Source organism: Hirundo rustica, chromosome Z, assembly GCF_015227805.2.
Source record: "Hirundo rustica isolate bHirRus1 chromosome Z, bHirRus1.pri.v3, whole genome shotgun sequence".
NCBI classification, from domain to species: Eukaryota; Metazoa; Chordata; class Aves; order Passeriformes; family Hirundinidae; genus Hirundo; species Hirundo rustica.
In genome coordinates, this window is record NC_053488.1 from 62,911,037 (window position 1) to 62,930,307 (window position 19,271).

Below are 19,271 nucleotides of genomic sequence, written 5' to 3' on the forward strand. Positions count from 1 at the left end.
AAGACTGAAGTGTCAAAATCTGTATGAAGCCCATCTGCTGAGTGCATATGTCCCCCTAGGCCTCCTCAGTACTTCAATGACTTACTATCTCCCATCTCATCCTAGCTTCACAGACCAGCCTGAAATCACCTCATGCCACCATCACAATCATAGGACAGTACACAAAGAATGGTTTGGATTGGAAGGGACCTTAAAGATAATCTGGTTCCAAATCCTTTGCAATGGGCAGGAACATCTTTCACTAGACCAGGTTGATCAGAGCCCCATCCAACCTGAACACTTCCAGGGATGAGGCATCCACAGGTTCTCTGAACAACTACTCCACTGATTCACTAATAAAGTCAAGTAAAGAATTTCTTTTCAACATCTAAACCTCTTCTCAGTCTGAAGCCATTCCCTCTTGTCCTGTCACTACACGTTCCTGTAAACAGTCTCTCAATCTTTCTTTTAGGCTCCCTTCAGAAACAGGAAGACCACAATAAGGTAATCCTTAAACCCTCTCTTTCCCAGATTGAACTTCTCTCAGCCCTTCCGAATGGAGAGGTGTTCCATCCTCCTAATTATATTCATGGCCCTCCTCTGGATTTGCTCCATGGCTTTCCTGTGCAGGGGACCCCAGAGCTGGATGCAGTGTTCCAGGAGGGGTCTCATCAGAGCAGAGGGGCAGAATCCCCTCTCTTGCCCTGCTGCCCACGTTCCTTTGGATGCAGCCTAGGACACGTTTGGCGTTCTGGGCTGTGAGTGCCATGGCCGGGTCACGTCCAGCTTCTCATTCACCAGCACCCGAAGTCCTTCTGGGCAGGGCTGCTCTCAATGCTTTCATCCCCAACCTGGATTGATACCAAGGGTTGTCCCAACCCAGGCGCAGCACCTTGCACTTGGCGTTGTTAAACCTCATATAAAAGCTCCATACTTCCACCATAGTGAGTAGGGACCAACATATGCAGTAACATGTACCATTAGTAGAAATCATGCAATTCATAAAATAACTATTTTAATGAGACCAGTAACTCCTAAGTTCTCAGCACACTTCACATTTTGCACTGAAAGAACTCTGTTAGTAACTATCAAACATTATACATTGGAGACTTGAGGAATCAACATATTCATCAATGCATCAGGAAAAAAGATTTAAAACAGTTACTACAGAATATCCTGAGCTGGAAGGGACATATGAAGTTCTTCGGAGTCCAGCTACTAGCACTACACAGAAAGCTCCAAGAATCACACTGCACGCCCAAGCACAGTGTCAAAACACTTCTTGAACTCTCTCAAGCTGGTGCTGTGACTGCTTCCTTGGGGAGCTTGTTCCAGTGCCCAACCACCCTGAGAGAGCAACCTTTTCATAATTTCCAGCCTATACATCCCCTGACATAACTTCAGCCCATTCCCTAGAGTCCTGTCACTGATCACCAGAGAGAAGGGATCAGTCCTGTCCTTTCATTTTCCCCCCATGAGGAAGCTGTAGGTTGTCATGAGGTCTCCCTTCGGTCTTCTCTTAGCCAGGCTGTCACTGCTGATATGGCTTTCGTCCCAGGCCCTGCACTGTCTCCCTTGGATGCTCCCTCATAGCTTCATATCCTTCTTATATTGTGCTGCTCAAAACTCAGAATCCAGGCTAGCTCCTTCTAACCCGGGCTATGATGGACAAGAGTAGCTTAAAGAAGTACTGAAGTATCCTAGACTTGCTGTTGTCTGAAGGTGTCCCCTTTACGAATATGAACCAAGAACTTTTCCTCCTCCTCTCTTCTGCTGTGTTTAAACATGATATTATTTTATGTTTAATAAAAATCATAATAACAACTTAATATGCCATGTGTCTAAAATAAAAATTTGTCAAACTGGGGATGAAGTTTCTGATAAAAACATGGCGAGTATCTTCTAATACTAGTAGTTCTCAGTCCTGACAATTGTAAGTGCACTTGTAAGAAGGTGAGGGTAAGACAAGCGCCCTTTCAAAATCTTGGTTTTAGAAGAAAAATGTAATTATTCCACCCTTACATTGCAGTATTTCTACACATGACCTGAAAAGACTGCCATTTGGGGGGGAAAAAAGGAATCATTTTGGACATCAGTCTGTTCAGATAGATTAGATCATGCTTGCTCACACTGGCTTCCCAATGCCCAATACGCTGCAGAACCACTAGCTAGCTCCACAGCCTGTAGAGCAGATCTGTTCCCAAACAGATAGAAAGGGGGAAAAAAGACCTTTTCAAAGAGCTTCCAAATATAACTACAGCCAACCAGAAAGATAATGACTTGGAGGTTATTTTTGATGTTGAGTAAATGTTTGCCTACAGGAGAACCACAATTTCAAAGACAAAAGGCAAGGGATGCAGACAGTACGCAAGTTTTATACTGGAATGGAAAAAGTGTCTGAAGAAGAAGGTGACTAAGTTTTCTGGCAAAACTGACTCCCTTTTTTACTGTTGCCCACTATTTTCATTATTCCTCACACTGACCAGACACCTTAGGAGGGAAGCTTGTGTACTCCCTTCCTCCTAAGGTGTCCTTCCTTTGCTTATTTGTTGTCCCTACTGCAACTCATCCATTAGACTGTATCCGTCCAGAGATGTATGGGCTCACTGGAGCCCAGACTCCAGGTGTAAATGAGGTTCCTAAGTAGCAGTATCTTACCAAGATACTTCTCTAAACAAAGTGTATAAAATTAACTGCTGGATTAATTTTACACTTTTTTTTTTTTTTTTTAAATTCACTGCAGAGGTATTTTAGGGTAGCATAAGAAGACTGTACTCAGGAGTAAGAAATATCTTCCATATCCTAAGAGTGTCCCAGATAAAACATGAATGAATTCTGCCTACCAGTCACTTCATCTAACTTTTATTGTGAGACCTGTCCATTATTGTGAGACTTGTCCATGATCGTTCACATGCCATTCATCTTCATTTTAACAGGAGCTAATAAGTGCACTTTTGTAAGCAATGGTAACTAGGAAAAAAGGTAATTCCAGTCCTCTCTTAAGCAAAGTGCAAGTGATTCCAGTGTAAGAATTTCTTGTATGTGTATATATATATACACACACATATTTCTTTTCATATATATGCATACATATGTTCACTTACCTATACTACTTGGTCCTTAGTGGGGAGGGAAGGGAAAGGGAGGGAGGGGCATGGCACAAAATGCTGTCATAGAGTTGAATAGTGAAAGAATTCCTAAATATATATTAATTTTTAAAAATAGTAATATTAAAACTCTAATACAAGTTTTTGAAGCAAGCAGAGCCTCTATGTCTGATGTTGGCAGGCCATAAAAGCCTTTCACCTTAAGCATGCCCTAGAACATTTACAAGAAAGTTGTCTTTGCACAATAAGACAAGCAGATAACAGATAACATCATATTACGTTGTACTAGGAATGTTTATTAAACAATGCTTTGTTCTTCTGTTACAGAAATAAACAAGATAGAACTAGCTCAAGCTGCAGGACTTGGATTTAACTTGCTGCTGACATAGCAAACAAGCTTGAACTTAGGAGTGAAAGATGTTCCAGGCCTGTGAAAATAAATGTGACTCTGCATTGCAGAAGTGAGTTTTCACAAAAATTCTGCCCATTCTTTTAATCCAATGTTGGCTCTTAGTTCTAAATTAATTTTTCTTTGAAGAAGACTAACAGACATTTTGACTGAAACAGTGCTTTAAGACCATGGGAAATAGTACAGACAATAATATGAACGATTCTGATTTCTTTCTAAAGTGAAAGTCTGACATACACAACTCACAATCTGAGACTGGTATTGGGAAATTACTCTTGACAGAAGGAAAGTAAACAATTGTGGGCCTCAACCTCTCACACAGCACAGCACTTCTAACACTTTAATTTCCCTTACAATCAACCTTCTTGACGTATTTCTATGTACTGACATACAAGGTTTTGGTTATATTTTCTGCTACAGCTACTTTCTGCTACAGCTACCTAAGGGCTGACACATCACCTTGGACAACTTGTACAAACTTTATTTAACCTACGTCTCTTACATGAAGTGCAGCTATTATCCATGACTAAATGCAGCAGAACATGCATGCACACAGGCGTATTTATAAAGATACAAATATATAAACACATTCAAGCACATACGGGATGAACATATTCTAGAAAGACGATGCAGAACTCTGTAAAAGTCCAGATAAAACTAAAGACAAGTCTATGAAGCAGATGATACTGCAATAATTGCTATATTTTTCTGCCCTGTGCACAGAATGGTCAAACTCTAAGCAGTCACCATGAGCCACATGGTACCTTGCTGAATTATTTTATTCCTTTTGTATGGTCTCTCTCCATCCCCACTTTTGCTTCAGAACTTACACTAGTCTAAGTATTCCACTTAAATATCTTATTCAAAATAATTGAATTCTTCTATTAGGACACTAAACTAAATTTTAAGCAATAAGATATCATGTTTGGGGAAAAAAACCCAACTTTCTAATTTATTGAAAGTACTTAAGTATTATACTACAACTGTATTATAGTATATATAAGTACCAAATCACTGGGCCATGCACTTCGAATCATATTTCACTGAAACTGCACTTTTCACTGTTGCATAAGGAAATTTTATCTTTTTTAAGATTAATTCACTTTAGAAACAATAATATCTTAAGTTCAGAGCAGCTTAACTGAAATATTATGTAAGAAAAGGAAAAAAAAAAAAGGACCTCTTAAAAAGGTTCCTTACTAAATCCCTTCCCTTTACTAAATACCAACCAAGAAGCAGGTGAGATGTAAACAGTATAATTTCTTGAATGCCTCATATGATAACCCAGTTTTCTGGACTACAGAAGTCCAAGGTGTTCTAAGTGCAAATATTAAGTATCTTCTAGACAGACATGTAACAATATCATTGAGTTACAGAAATTAGTTTTATTTATCAAAAAAACTTTGCAGAAGGTGAAACCTTTTTCATGCAACCCAGTATCTTTAGAAAACTCAGTGCGGTCTTGACCAAGCTATGAAACCCACCCCAACACAAATTTTCCAAATGCCTTTCAACTTCAGATATTTAGTTCCCAGTTCTATCAATTGTACATGGCCAGTCTCAAGTCCAGAATTAGTTTAATCACACACACAGAGGAAATCTTTCACGGAAATATTTTGGTTCCATTGAAATAATCCTTGTAAATAATCTTTCTTTCATATATTTCTACCCCTACAAACAGTCACTCTCTTGTGACTTTCATTTTATCAGTCTTGGGACTTGCACTTGTAAAATTGCTATTGCTAACAGAGATTTCCCCTCCACCTCCTTCCCAATCTTCTGATACTTTGGTGGAGGGAAATAATAATGATTAAAGAAATCCTACAGAATCAGAACTGAATAAGCAAAAAAATTGAAGCAGCGCTGGTTACACGCTTAATAACTTAAATTCAACTTCAGTAATATCTAGTTCAGAGGAATCCTATGTGATAAATTCCATGAGCTTTTTGAACTTTTACTCAGATATTTCAGATCTGACATGAACAAAAGAAAGGAAAGGATGTCTTTCACTGTGGACAATGGAAAATAAAATTATTCAGTATCAGAAGGACATAAAGAATAAACAGGTAAATTCTGTCATCTGAGGGCCAGGTTCTCATTGATTTAGTGTGGCATATGTTACTATCACCTGCCTTCCTTCAGCAGAGAAACAACAGGCATGCTTCTTATGGTATCTTGATGCTCACTAGCCTTTTTCTACCCATAAAATAAAAGATGGGCTAAAAATTTTATCACTGTTCTCACCAAGGAAGCTCATGCTCCACTTCATACTTCACATCCTCGAAAATCCAAAAGGTCAGAACAACAAACCTGCCTCCCATTAGAACAAGTATCTGAAATACCTCCTTAAAACATAATTGCACATATTCAAAAAGTTGTATATAATTTGGAGGATACAGGAAGTTTTATACTAATTTTGTTTCAAATTTTTCAGCTTTTAAGAGAAGAATCTTGATATTTTTAGCTTTAAACAGTAATATTTTAAAATACTTCACTTTAAATATTCAATGCTGTCTATGAGAAAATATCCTGAAGCATACTGTATCTTAAAAAAAAAAATACAGACCAAGTTCTCCTGTTGGACAAGGACAACTTGTCCCTCCTGTACACTCCACAACCCTGAAATATCAACTACTATGTTCTCAGCCACAAAAACTGGAAGCATAGAAGTTTGACATGTTTGGGGGTTTTTTTCCATTTCTAAACCCCAATTCAATAGTATTTCTACTTATTAATGCTTTTATCATAATTTCAGACAAGGAAAAAATATGGTCAATCTTTTTTTCTTGGATTTTCTAAAGGTTGGGTCCATCATCATTTCCCAAAAAAGCAGAAATTAGCTTCAGCATCTTTCACTTCTTAATCCTTTTGAGCAGTCTCCTTAACTTAACACAGCATTACAAAATCAGTAACAACAACAACAAAAACAGGCCTGATGCAGTTGAGGATATTTCTGTTAGCCATTTGAAATCTGAGGAAAAGAAATCCATTAACAACCTTCCAGGGAAAAGGATAATGAAAGAAAAATGAATGCACTGATAGGAAATATTGTTATTACAGTTATGCCAAGGAAACATTGTTACACTATACTTATATGAAAATAGCTCTTCCAAAAGAGAGACCACAGTAATGAATATCAAAAGTCACACTTCCCAATCATTCCATTCTCCTCAAGAAGAGATTCTTACTCTTCTTATCCACTGGGAACCTCCAAAACTTTACATAAGTTTGGCTGTGACAGGTAGAAAGAGATTCTTATGACTTGAATGACTCGAATTATTTCCTTAGAAAGAGAATGTCAGTCAGCAAATTGGCAAACTTATGACAACCTACTCTGAAAGCTTATTAGCATTTCTATGTAAAGCTTACCTCCTTGTCTCTTACTAAGAGGCTTCCCACCGCACGTGGGTCTTTGACATTTCTGGGTATGTAAAATTAGAGAGTTTGGCACAATTTAGTATCTGAAGTCCCAATCGCTGTAGTTTAAGGTCTCTTCCGCCATGAACTTATTTATAGGAAGCAAGGACACGGCCAGACAATGGCGCAGACAAGACTCCGCAGAGCCAGCCTAATGGGGAAGCACTTCAACTCCACTGCCCCAGAGCGAAGCTGCATGTAGCCAGATTAACTGCGTACCCCAGATGGGACAGCACACAACAAGTTTTCATTCCTGCATTTCCATCTATCATTCCCTTATCTAACAGGAGAGCACACCAGGCTGAAGCTGGGGGCAGTCATAAAAGTTAAGGCTAAAAATACCCCAGCGCGGTGCCCTGAGCAGCTTTGCTGCGTGTGATTTCATTCTTCTTCAGCCCCACGCGGAAGGAGGGTTGGAACAAGAGCACAACATTAGTCTGTTTACAAAATAAAAGCAAAAGGAAGGAAAACGCACGTTAACAAAGACTTTGGCCTTTACAACGCACTCCAGTGTTTTCTCTCCGCTCTAAGAGTAAACATCGACAAGGAGTTCAAACAGGCTTTAAAACCTCAACAACACCAGGACTGGGTATTCCAAGATCTTCCTCACCTATGTACCTGAGGGGATTTCAGCCACCTTCCTGACTGCAAGGCAGCGCTGAAACTTCCTTCCAGAGGGAGCCGCACGTCCCGGCTGCCGTTTATGTAATCTTTTATCACCGCCACCACATCCCCGCGTCCCCGCACCGCCGCTGCCTTCACGTGCCCGCCGCCCCGCCGGCTCCGCGCCCGCCTAGGCCGCCGCCGGCGTCGGGGCCGCTTCTAAGGACAAGTTTTGCGCATCCCCGCCCCCCCGGGCCGGAGCCCCGCGGGCCCCTCGGGCGGTGCCGCCGCCGCCGGACGGCGCTACCGGGGCGAGCCCCGCGCCCGGGGCCGTCCGGGGCCGCCCGCGGCCGCCGCGCCTGACGCAGCCGCTTTCGGCGCCGGGCCCCGCTGAGGCGCCGCGGTCGCGGAACGGAACGCTCACCGTGAAGGGCTGGTCATGCAGGCTGCCCACGGAGAAGCAGCTGTCCCCAGGGTTCACGGCGCCCGTCAGCACCTGGTGCAGGTTCATGATGGAGGGCGCGGCCGCTCGGCCACCACCGCTCGTCCCCCCGCGCCCGGCGGCGGCGGCGGCGGCGGAGGCGGCGCTTCCCGGGGGCGGAGCGGGCGCCGCGCATGCCCGGCCCGGCCACCAACCCCGGGCCGGGCTGGGGATTTCATCCGCGCCGTGGGGAGCTCGGCTTGCCTGTTAAAATAACCTGGCTTTCCCGTCAAAACGGCGCTGGAAAACGCTGCCGCCGCGCCGGAGCCAGGCTGTGGTGACGGAGCGGACTCGAAACCTGCCGAACCGCTGCGGCTCCCGCCTGCCGGGGCCCGACAGCGGTGACCCCCAAGCGCATCTCGTCCCAGCCCCTTTCACAAGGGCAGGGGCTCAGCCGCAGCCCTCCCACCGGGCAATGACAAGAGGAAGCAGGTGGTAACAGAAGACTTGGCTCCCCGAGGCTTGGGAAACAAAACGTTTTTGCTTTGACCTCAGATTGCCTTATAGGCAGCAGGGCTTTTCACCGTCCTGATAAAATGAGGGGAAATGGGATCCGTCTGGGATCGGCACTGCAGCTCGCGAGCGGGGTTAGTCCGGGTCGGTTTGGCCCGACAGAAGCAGGCATGGTTAAGTCAGGCCCGAGCTCAGCAGGCAGTGTGCCCTCCGGCTCTGCGGACCCGTCCGACCAGGGCACCTCACCATTTCAATACCTCTTCACCACCAAAGGTACGGGAAGCTGAGGTGTCTTCCAGCTGTGGGGTAGCGTGGTCATTCTCTCTGCTAGCCCGAAAGAACTTTATAATACATCTTTCCACTGTAACTAGTTTTTAGTCTTCCATCAATTTCTCATAACTTCAGCATTACAAGTGTTTTCTCCTGTAAATTACAGGTCCCACATCAACTTCCATTCTTAAAATATCCCTGTATCAAATATTAGATCCTCTTTCTGTCCACCAGCTCTTCCAAGAAATAATGCAAAATGAAAAAAATTGGCGGTGTTAGGGATAACTTCGTGTGCCAGATCCCAGGATACTTATAAGGTGATACTGTGTATCTGTAGATAGCAATGTATAAGTTTCCAGTCTTTGCTTGTACAAAGTCAAACTCGTATACTTTGGGGCATTATGTCTTTCACATCATTTTAGTAAATACAAGCCTTGCATCCTTTGGAAAGGAGATTGACAACCATGTCACCATAACACAATTTGATGATGATGCATATTAAAGAAATATTTCTCTTATTTTTAAAGTCCCCTGATATGAGAAATCATCAGGTATGTAGATATTCCTCCATCAAAGAGTCCTATAAGTTCCTATAACCCTCATCACTTTTTTTTTTTTTTTTTTTTTTTTTTTTTTTGGCAAAAGATCAAAAAGCTTATCAAAGTGTCCTGTCAATGAATCTTACTAGTCAATCGATCTTACTCATGCAAGGACTGCTGATCACTGATGAATCGTCTTAATTCTCCTGACAGCTGCAACATCTCAAAAATCAACCTTAGTTAATTTTTAAGGCAACAAAAATTCTGTTTATTGGATTCTAGGTGAGAAAATGAATTATCACTGAAAACAGTAAGACACTCTAATTTGCAAATTTCAGTACAACTTCGGGGCTAACACTGTGAACTGCTCCGATTTTGCTTGCAGCCAGCAAGGACTCTTCAGCAAGGACTGATCTGGAATACACTGGACAGAAGAGGTCAGAGGTGCTGCAGATCTATATTGCTTCCTCAAGCCTTATTCAATCCACAGGTGTAAAGGTAATAGGATTTGCAGTATAACAAAAGAAAGAGCAGGCCTGTGGTTTGTCTCTACCACGGAGCTCTCCGGCTCCTTTTCGCCCAGGCTACCGAGACAAGCTGCAATTAGAAGAAGTTTCCTCAGGGTCCTAAATCCCGGGAGGTGGCCGAGAACATTTCCCTTAGCACTAGAGAGCGAGACCCTGTCGATGGCAAAGGAAGGAGGTCTGCACTTGATCCGGAGGTGAAACCAGGGCTATATTCAGTCTTTCTTCTGTGGTGCTGCCCCAGACCTAGCCTGGGTCAGGGGCCCCATCCCACTGTCCGAACAAAAAACCCCCAAAATCCAGCCGCATGGGCTGAGCTTTTATCCAGGGAGGGGGCTCTGGGAGGGGACAAGCCAATACCCAATCAGGGATCAGGTGGGAGGGGAACAGGGTTGGATTACGTTCAAGGAAGGGGACTGGGAAGAATGTGGGAGATGGGCTGGGGGAAAGGCAGGGACAAATTTCGGGGTATTACATTTTCCAGGGGAACAGGGAAGTACAGAACAAACCATTATAAAACCCAATATAAAAATGAAATACTATATGAAACCAAATAACACGCAGGAACACAGGCTAACAGTAGACAGCAATCTGAGACCCCTGTCTGAGGAAAGTGAAGAAATCAGGAAGGTAGAGAAACTCAGGACACCAACAAAAATAACGAAAGAAAGAGTTTTACTCTGCAGTTGATAACTGCCTTTAAATCTATATCTATTTACAACACAGTATGACATTTATAACTGCAACACCCTATCATGCTGATACGCTAAGAAAATACAGACCTTCTCACTTCCTTTCTAAGTGAATTTGACCTTTGTCACTCCTCAGATTAGTATGTTTGGCTTACTTTATAAAAGAAAGGACACTAACCTGTGTTATCTCTGCTGTGGATAGAGTGAGAGCCTATGTAATGACCTGCCAGGTATATAAATCCATATCAGGTCTCCCATCCCCATGGATGAGGCACTACCTTCCTCCTCCTCCAATTGCTGCCAGCAGCACACAGTAGTGCAGGAGCTTTCACATCACTGCTGATCCCTGACATGGCTGCTGTGCTTCTTCCACTTCTCAGCCTGGGGAACAGCAAGGACAGCCACCAGCCATGTGTCCTGCTGTTTGATTGATGCCCCTTCTCACTTCCCACATAACATCTGTGAATTCAGCTGCAGACAAATTATACACTATATATTTTATTATAACATCAAAGTGAATGCATTACAGGACACTGGCATTTAAAAAGAAAAACGTCAATTTATTTATTACAATTTAAAGTGGTTTTATACATTGTCTTGTTGACAAAATCATGTAAGTTGGTTTAGCTCAGAATTTTAAAACTTGACAGCTTCTCAAAGGTAAAAACAAAGTTCAGAAAGCCAACAGCTACAACAACAGGTTTTTATGTAATTTTTGTTTATTTTGCATATCTCCTCAACTTCTCAGTAAACACTTTTTCTTCTTTTAAGAAGATATTTGGTTTGCCTTTCACTCAGAAGAATTAAAAAAAAAAAAATAGGCATTGAATTTAACCTACGGTATTAAAAAGTACCATTATAAACTCCTTTCATTGTTTTTTTTCCTAACCTCAATAAATATTTATTTGAGTCTTTCAGGAGCTTGAGTTCTTCTCACAAACTGATAACTCCTCTCATTCACAGTTGCTAATGATTATGCTCACTGAGTTTTTTGTTTTTGTTTTTAATAAGGGGTAAGAAATCTATTTCAGAAGATCAGGAAGGTCAGAAAAGAAGAAAAGAAAACCCCTAATTTCCCAATACAGTGGCTGGCTGTGGCTGTTCTGAAAACCTGACAGAACTGCAGCAATTGTGCATGTACAAAAGGGCTTGAAGTGAAAAATTTACTGCTTTTTGATCATTAAGAAAAACATTATTTTTCCAATAACAATGAAGCTCTAAATGCTCCATAAATCAATACCAAGTATACGCATACACACTTTGAATTAGTAAATTCCTGCAAATGTTTTTCTGACAGTACCAAGGGAAGTTTAAATGAGAATTTTAAATCATACTCCCGTGAGTCTCTTCTAAATTCAAAATTGCATGTCTGTGCAATAAATCTGCACTAACAATGTTCTTCAGTGTAATGCAGTACAAAATTAACATATATATGTAATTTTTTTCTTGAAGAATTACAATGATATACTTTGTGTTCCTTCTGTATAAGAAACATCCATGAGTCACTCATTAACAGCAGTGAGACTGCTTATGTCAATGATATACAGGCAATTTTGAAAGAAGCTGGCATTTTAAGTGGCATGTTTAGAGTTTGTCTATGGTACTAGAAAATGTTGTCCTGTATTTCTTAATAATTAGCTACAGGAAAGTAAGATACTTTTTTACATTTCTATTTTACCTTTTATGTAAAAAAACCAATGCACTGCAGTCAGGAATAACTGTCCCACCTCATAACACTGTTTGACCTTGTCTTTGCTGCCCTTGATCTTTCTGAAGGGTTTCTTTGCTTTGTGAATACACACGGCAAAAGTTGGACCTCAGTGAGGTTAAGACTGAAAAGCCTTTACTGATCTCCTCAAGATGCAGTGTTCTCCCTTTGTGATCACACTGGGAATCACTTGAAGAACTACTTGACTCTCCTCTTGAGCTTTTGTGACTCCTAACAATTGAAGAGTAAATACGCACCATAGAACCTTGGGAAAATGTGAAATATATTAATACATAAACGTTGGCATTTAGTAGTGAGATTTTAAACAGAGGACTTTGTGAAACCTTTCTTTCCAAAAAGCTTGCTTTATTCATGTCTTCAGTACCCTGAGTTTCATTATTTGTAGCCTGAAGGTTAGAGTGATATTTGGTGGGTTTTTGGTAGTTTTCATTTGGTGAAAGACATTTTGTGACGTCTATTGTTGGTGTCACATCTCCTATACAGTGCAGTATATCGCCTTTCACTTCAGTGATCTAACATTTTACTTGGTGAAGGAGATATATACTGACTGGTATGCCTTTTTACAAGATATTAGTAAGGATGTTCTTCTTTATTAAATTCAGGTTTTATTTGGCTTTTTGTGATACTTTGGTTCCAGCTGAGACTATCATAACTAGTTGATTCTAAGGTAAAAGTCGACAATTATTAAGTCCTTCAGGGATGCAAATTAACAGCTAACAATTAAGACTTTTAAAATTTCCATTCATATACAGAATTTTACATACATTTCACATAACTGAGATTAAAGCTACTTTTGAAGAAAGTCATGAAAAGGCTGCTGGATGGTACATTAACTGTCCACTTCTTCCCCATGTATTTATAAAATATTCTGTGATCCCTGACCGCTGAGGATGCTGAGCTGGGCTTTATCTCTTGAGTGAGAGTGTTGGGGGGCCCTGGTAGATCTGCCCATCACTTTCCAGGAGGCTGCTCTCAGGATACAGATCTGCACCACAGCAGAGAGCCAGGAGGGCTGCTTTGGCATGGAGCTGCTGTGCAAAATATCCACTGGTGGATTCCATTGTGCAAGGTTGAGAGTGTAGAAGTCCTGTCCTTCTGCAAATGCTAAATAGTGATGATTTCCAGATGCATCAGTCAGTTTTCACATGTCATCAGTCTCATGTGCACAGGGTACTTTTCGTGCCACGGTGCAGCAGTCAGTATCCTGGAAATGACTGAGCCTGGCTTTCTCCACCAATACAAAGATGCTATCTGGTTGGTCAGTTCTTTGTGTAGACCTGGGAAACTCCATGTGGCCTTGGAGAAGTTCTACTGACAGCTCACCTGCTGACATTGAACTCTGATTAGGCTGCTGATATATAGCCCATTACATAAAACTCGCATGAACAGCTGTTGAAATAGTCATTATGCAGTATTATAGATGAAAATATATTTGTCTAGAATGAATTGTATTTGTATATGTAAATTCTGAATTATTCAGTAAGTCTATTTCTTTTTTATAAACTGTGAATTTCATGTTGAGCATAATAACAAATACTATTTTTTTTTGTTTACTCTGAACTGTCAAGTTACCTGTAAATAAATATGCAGACTCCATATTCACATAATGAATTGTCATACTGCCAGTCTATTCCAACAAAGAATATTCTTTTATAAGTTTTGAACTCTCTAGGGTATTTCAGATGGCATATGTTTTCCAAATCAAGCTTAAAAGGGTGAAACCCTTAATACATGTCCCTAAGAAACTTACCTGAGGTATAATGCAATCACTTTATTTTTCCTTTCATATTTATATCAAGACCTTGGATATGTATGTTTCCAAATTCAGTATCAGCACATCTCCAGAAATCTATTGCATACAGACTTTCATATTAAAAATGGCTTGAGACACCCAAGGTCTAGTCTGGGTGGTGGGCAGGGAAGAAGTCATTTTATGCTATTATTTGAACCTGTTGCCTCTTTAAGGTTGTTAATGCCTAGGTTTTAACCTCTTAGGAGGGTGATTGAGTGTTTGACAGAAGATTGGTTTTTCCTTATGCCTTATACACAGACATAAGCAGATGGCTATTCAAGTATTGGGAAAGAAAAACACAAAAGCCCATTGTTCTTTCCAGTTGCAGCAGAACTAACAATTTTATTCTCAAATGCATACACCCCTCCTTATCTCACAGCCATTTTGTGAGGTCGCCCTGTATTTTGTTATTTTGTCAGCAGTTTTCATGGTATGGCAATTTACATGTTGCTTGTTTTTCTGGTTGCTACATTTCATTAACATAATTCACATTCATAGGTACAAATGCAGGGTTTCTGAACTGTCAGGCATACTTGTATTTACAATATTAATATTACCTTTTTCATACTGTTTTTAATCCCTAAGTAGCGAAGAGAAAGGAAGAGCAATCAAATGAAGGAGTGTTCATCTCTGCGTTAATGCACATTCATTCCACCATTCAAAGGCATATTCATAATGCTGTATGTGAAAAGTGCATATTATATGGCTCACACTGTAGAAACATAAAATTTAACAAAGGTGCTGAGACAAATGAACTGTTTCAGCCTGATGGTAGATTCTCTGTTGAGTGCTATTTGCTGAGTAGAAAATGGCATTCCAGTTAATTATTTTGAGTGGAACAAACCACACACTTAACAAAGCTTGAAAAAAGCTATTAAAATTGCTGTCTTTCTCGTCACTTGAACACCTGTATGTCATCTATTTTTCTTTATAGGTTTGTGTTTTTCTAGGAGAGACTGGTCCTCCATTTTATAAACAAAAAAATCTTAAGATTTTTTAGCAGAGTTGTTAACAGGATATAAAATTTACACATGCACATTTTAAAACATATTAAAAGGTGCTGGTTGTTCCAGCAGTTAGTACTGGACTTCACCTGTTTTGCAATTAAAGAAAATAACTTTTTACCTGAATAAAATAATAATAAAAAACCAATAATTTAAAAAGCACATACAATTTCCTTGTTTAAAGATTTTAAGAGTGTAAAGTGTCACAGTGTTTTATGAACACTATGACTTTCCTGAAACAGCATGTGGGTTTGTGGTGTACACTGTTTAAACTGCCCAAGGGCAATATTGCTTTCTCGTGACTCTTCTTCCACCACATATTGTACACTCCACCTCAATGGACTGATTTTATTTACTGCTGAGTCAATATTTACCACTTTGGTACTGCCTGCAGTAGTTCTAATCCCTGTCTGAGCAACTGAATGGTACCAGGAGCTTTTTAAAGCTTTAGGCCTTAATCCTGTCACATTCATCAACTTTCTAGTGAAAGTTAAGGATGCCCAACACCCCAAAATACTAGAATGACTTGGTTATTATTGTTTATTACTTGTGTAGCAATAACCCTGGAGGACTTGATTAAGCTATGGGGAAATACTGTGAGGTATGGTATCTATAAAACCTAGAAGGTGTTTTTTTCTCCACTGTGTTTTTTTAACCCCATGGAACAAGTAGCAGGACTTTTTTTATCCCCTGCATGTGTGAACAGAAGGCATACTGTTGTACCAGAAGCATACACCTGAGAAGGAACCAAATGTAATAGGAAATATGAGAAAAATGACATAACAACAGCCATCAAGAAGCTGGTGTCCTCTGCTTTGATACACAAAATCATTTTGTAAATAGAGACTCCAGACAGGCCTGCTTCAGTCTTTCTTCTGCAAATCGGTATATGGCTTCATAAACAGTTTATTCTGATGAGTTTTCAGCAGTGATTTAAAAACACAGAATCTGCTTGAACCATACAGGTATTAAAATACCAACAGGGAAAATTAAAAACAGTTATGGAAGTCTTTGTTCTGTAAATATAGGTAGCTCGCATTTAAAGAACTGTATCACCTTGGAGTACACTGTCAGCTGTGTTGTAAAGACACTGTCCTTAAGCACAGTTTTGAAGAGAAATAAATTTATCTTCTGAAATTCCAGTGTCTTATTCTGCATGTTAACTGCAGAATTTCCATTGCAAAGACCACTGTGACTCAGTAGTCCTTCTAAATAAAGAGTAGTGCTCTAATTAATCTAACATCTACAAGGAATTGTTGCTTGTACTTAATATCAAGTATATTATCTCCATCCTCTCTGGAGGACTTTGCTAAGAAAAAGATAGCAAATGCAGTCACATGGTAAAATAGAAGCATGGTATGTATTCTGGTTTGCATTTGCAGCTTACTCTATCTTCTTTCTAAATAAAAATAGAAAGCTCCAGTCTTGCCCCAGGAAGAGAGAGAAATAATATTGATAGCAATCCTATATAATCTATAATTAGATCCTGTGTTTAAATATAGTAGTCCAGAGAGGAAAATAATTAAACAGGTAACTAACTAAATAATCAGCACTAGAAAGCCTAAAACTGGCAGTTCAGTCTAGGAAATTGTTTCCTGCTCTTGAGGTCCGCCTAAACATTGACCAGTCCTGTTTACCTCATTGCAAGTTTGTGTGCGCAAATGTGTGCATCCATCTGCATGAGTTTTTTGTGTAAGAGAAAGAGACCATGAATCACTACCAATGCATGCTATTTGGCATGTTTTCAGCATGCATAGCAATCAGAAATGATTACTTGAAATATGAAGATATATGAACATTTAATTATGTCATTGCTAGATGATTCAAATAACAACACATGAACCTTTGGGTTATAAGATTTTCATCATTCTAAGAATTCACAGTACTTTCATACTATGTTAGAAATACTATATAACATAAATCGTATTTTTTTCCAAGATGCAGCACTACAGTTTTTGCATTAAGACCTAGTGACTATTTGACAAAACCATATTTAGTTATTTTAATGTGCTATATAGTAGAGCAAGAGAAATTACAAAACAAAATATGAAAACTGTTAAAATCAACAATTTGGGTTTTAACATAGATAAAATTTAATGTGACAAAGGTAATTTTCTATTGAATGATTGATGTACATGTAAATAAAAATAACTGTTCTCAGGAAAGTTCCAGTGAGTATTATGTCTTGGTTTCTGTACTGCTCGTGCAGTTTTAAAACTGTCATCTTCAATAACTTACAAAACTGTAAGGAAAAGCAGGGCTCAAACCAAAAGCATTAAAATCCCCAAGATCTCTTTCACAAAGGCTATAAATATTTCTTGGGGGGAAAAAAAAAACAACAGATGAATTGTTCACTTTTAATTATGTGTGACTTCCATGTTAATTCTAAACTTGTTTTAGTTCTGAATTTTAATTTATGGGCCTCCAACTTCAATGCTATCAGAGCATTCTTTTTTGTGAAGTTATGTTTCACAAGGACCATAAAAGCATGTTAAATTTGGGAAATGGTAATTGTTATAAGGCCACTTTGCATAATATTATACTAAATAAAATAATTGAATTTGAAGAAATTTAAAGTTTCATAAAATAAGCAAAAATTAGTAGATTTGCTGCACAATTTGATATTACCCACTGGTCCAACAACAGCAAGGAGAATGGCAAATAAAGTGCAATGCAAATCATTAACCAAAATGTATCAGCTGTCAGTTTTATCACATTTGGAAAAATTTAAATGAAAAATATCTACAAATAGCTTCATTCATTCTTTCCTAAGACAAGTCATCTAATTTTAGCCAAGTGTGCATTTTATTCAGTGAGGACAAGAACTGAATCTCTGGGAGATGGATCTGGAAATTTTCCAAACCCTTTTATAGATACTAAATATACACAAAATAAGAACATGGTCATCTTTTATGTAAATTGGAAAAGTGATGTCTGATTTGGTTTGTGAAATTGATGGATACAGATGTACATAAGTACTGGTGGAACACTTTACCCCTCAATATATCTGGGCATTTGCAAGTGGAGTGTTTTGAGAAGCTCACTAGTGCCCTCTGAAGATGTTATTTGGTTGCCTGTTTATGGCAAATATTTGGCAAAAGTCCTCCTAAGACCCACTCCCAAGGGAGAGCAGACAAGACTAAATTAACTGAGCAGAGATGGAAGTGTGTCCCTTCTTATTCGTTACCACTGTTAAGTGAAATATGTGAGAACTTGACCTAAGATGCTTGGGACACTAAATTTGTTCACATGTACCCTTATTAGGATCTAAGTTTTTACAAATTTACCTTCTAATACTTTTTTTGATAGGTACCACTGCAGCAGCAGACAGCTGCATAACCTGCTTGTCATGTCTGTTCAGGCTCATGTGCAGCTCCCATTTCTTCTTTCAATCGCTTTACAAATGTGCCATGAGCACAGGACATATCTGGTGGTCTGGTGGTCTGGTGGTCTGGTAGACTGTTACAAACCAGATTATTTTACAGTTAGCTGCTCTCCATTAAAAGGTGCCTTTTAACTTTTCCCTACCTCTATATAAAGGCGTGCAATGCACATGCTGAGGACCTCAAGGTTGTATAAATTCATGTCCCCAGTAATATCATTGCTCCTTCATACACTTCTCTGACTTTGCAGTGTGCACATCATGCAAAATTTCTATTGTGCCGTAGTTAGCAAGTTGTGTGCATATCAAGGTAATCTGAGGATATACCTTTGCTAGGTACCTATGGTTTCATCACCTTTGTTCACATCAGCACACACTTTTTCACATAGAGGCCATTTTCATAATCTTACACCTGAGAGGGACACAGAAAATTGACACACCCTGCTACTTTTTCTCTGCTTCACAGTTTTGGGTGGCAGCACCATAATACAGACCTCTGCTGCATGTGATCGCACAGATACACAACAGAAAAATCAGTGTCATATGAAGCTCAAGCTACAGAAAATTCTGAAATGTGTGACTTTGTGTAATATGCCAGCCAAAACCCATAATAATTGCAGTATTTGTTGTTTGGCTGTTAAGTGGATTTTCTTTCAGCATTGAATAGACACAATGCTGCTGATTTTGTTGCTTTGTTTTTTCTTTTCGTGAGGATGTCACCTTAGCTGGCCTGAACCTGCATGAGATAAATTCCTTCCAGCCTATTTCCTACTCTTCACTGAAGTGAATGCTGATTTTTTTTACTGTTCTCAGGAGGAAGTCCATTGAGCCATCTTTTTGTATTATCTCACAGAAGTTCTTATATAGTCTGTGAGCTGCAGTGTTGCAAC

The 19,271-nt window shown here is 39.7% G+C and overlaps 1 protein-coding gene across 4 annotated transcripts in view; it reads right to left on the minus strand.

Moving 5' to 3' along the window:
- Positions 1-8,072, minus strand: part of DMXL1 (Dmx like 1) — a 76,516-nt gene extending 68,444 nt beyond the window's left edge. For all 4 annotated transcript variants that reach the window (XM_040091114.2, XM_040091113.2, XM_040091112.2 and 1 more), the window contains exon 1: positions 7,940-8,072. In XM_040091114.2, coding sequence (XP_039947048.1) covers positions 7,940-8,026 — 87 coding nt within the window. In that variant the 5' untranslated portion in view covers positions 8,027-8,072. The remainder of the gene's footprint in view (positions 1-7,939) is intronic.
- Between the last annotated feature and the right edge of the window lie 11,199 nt (positions 8,073-19,271).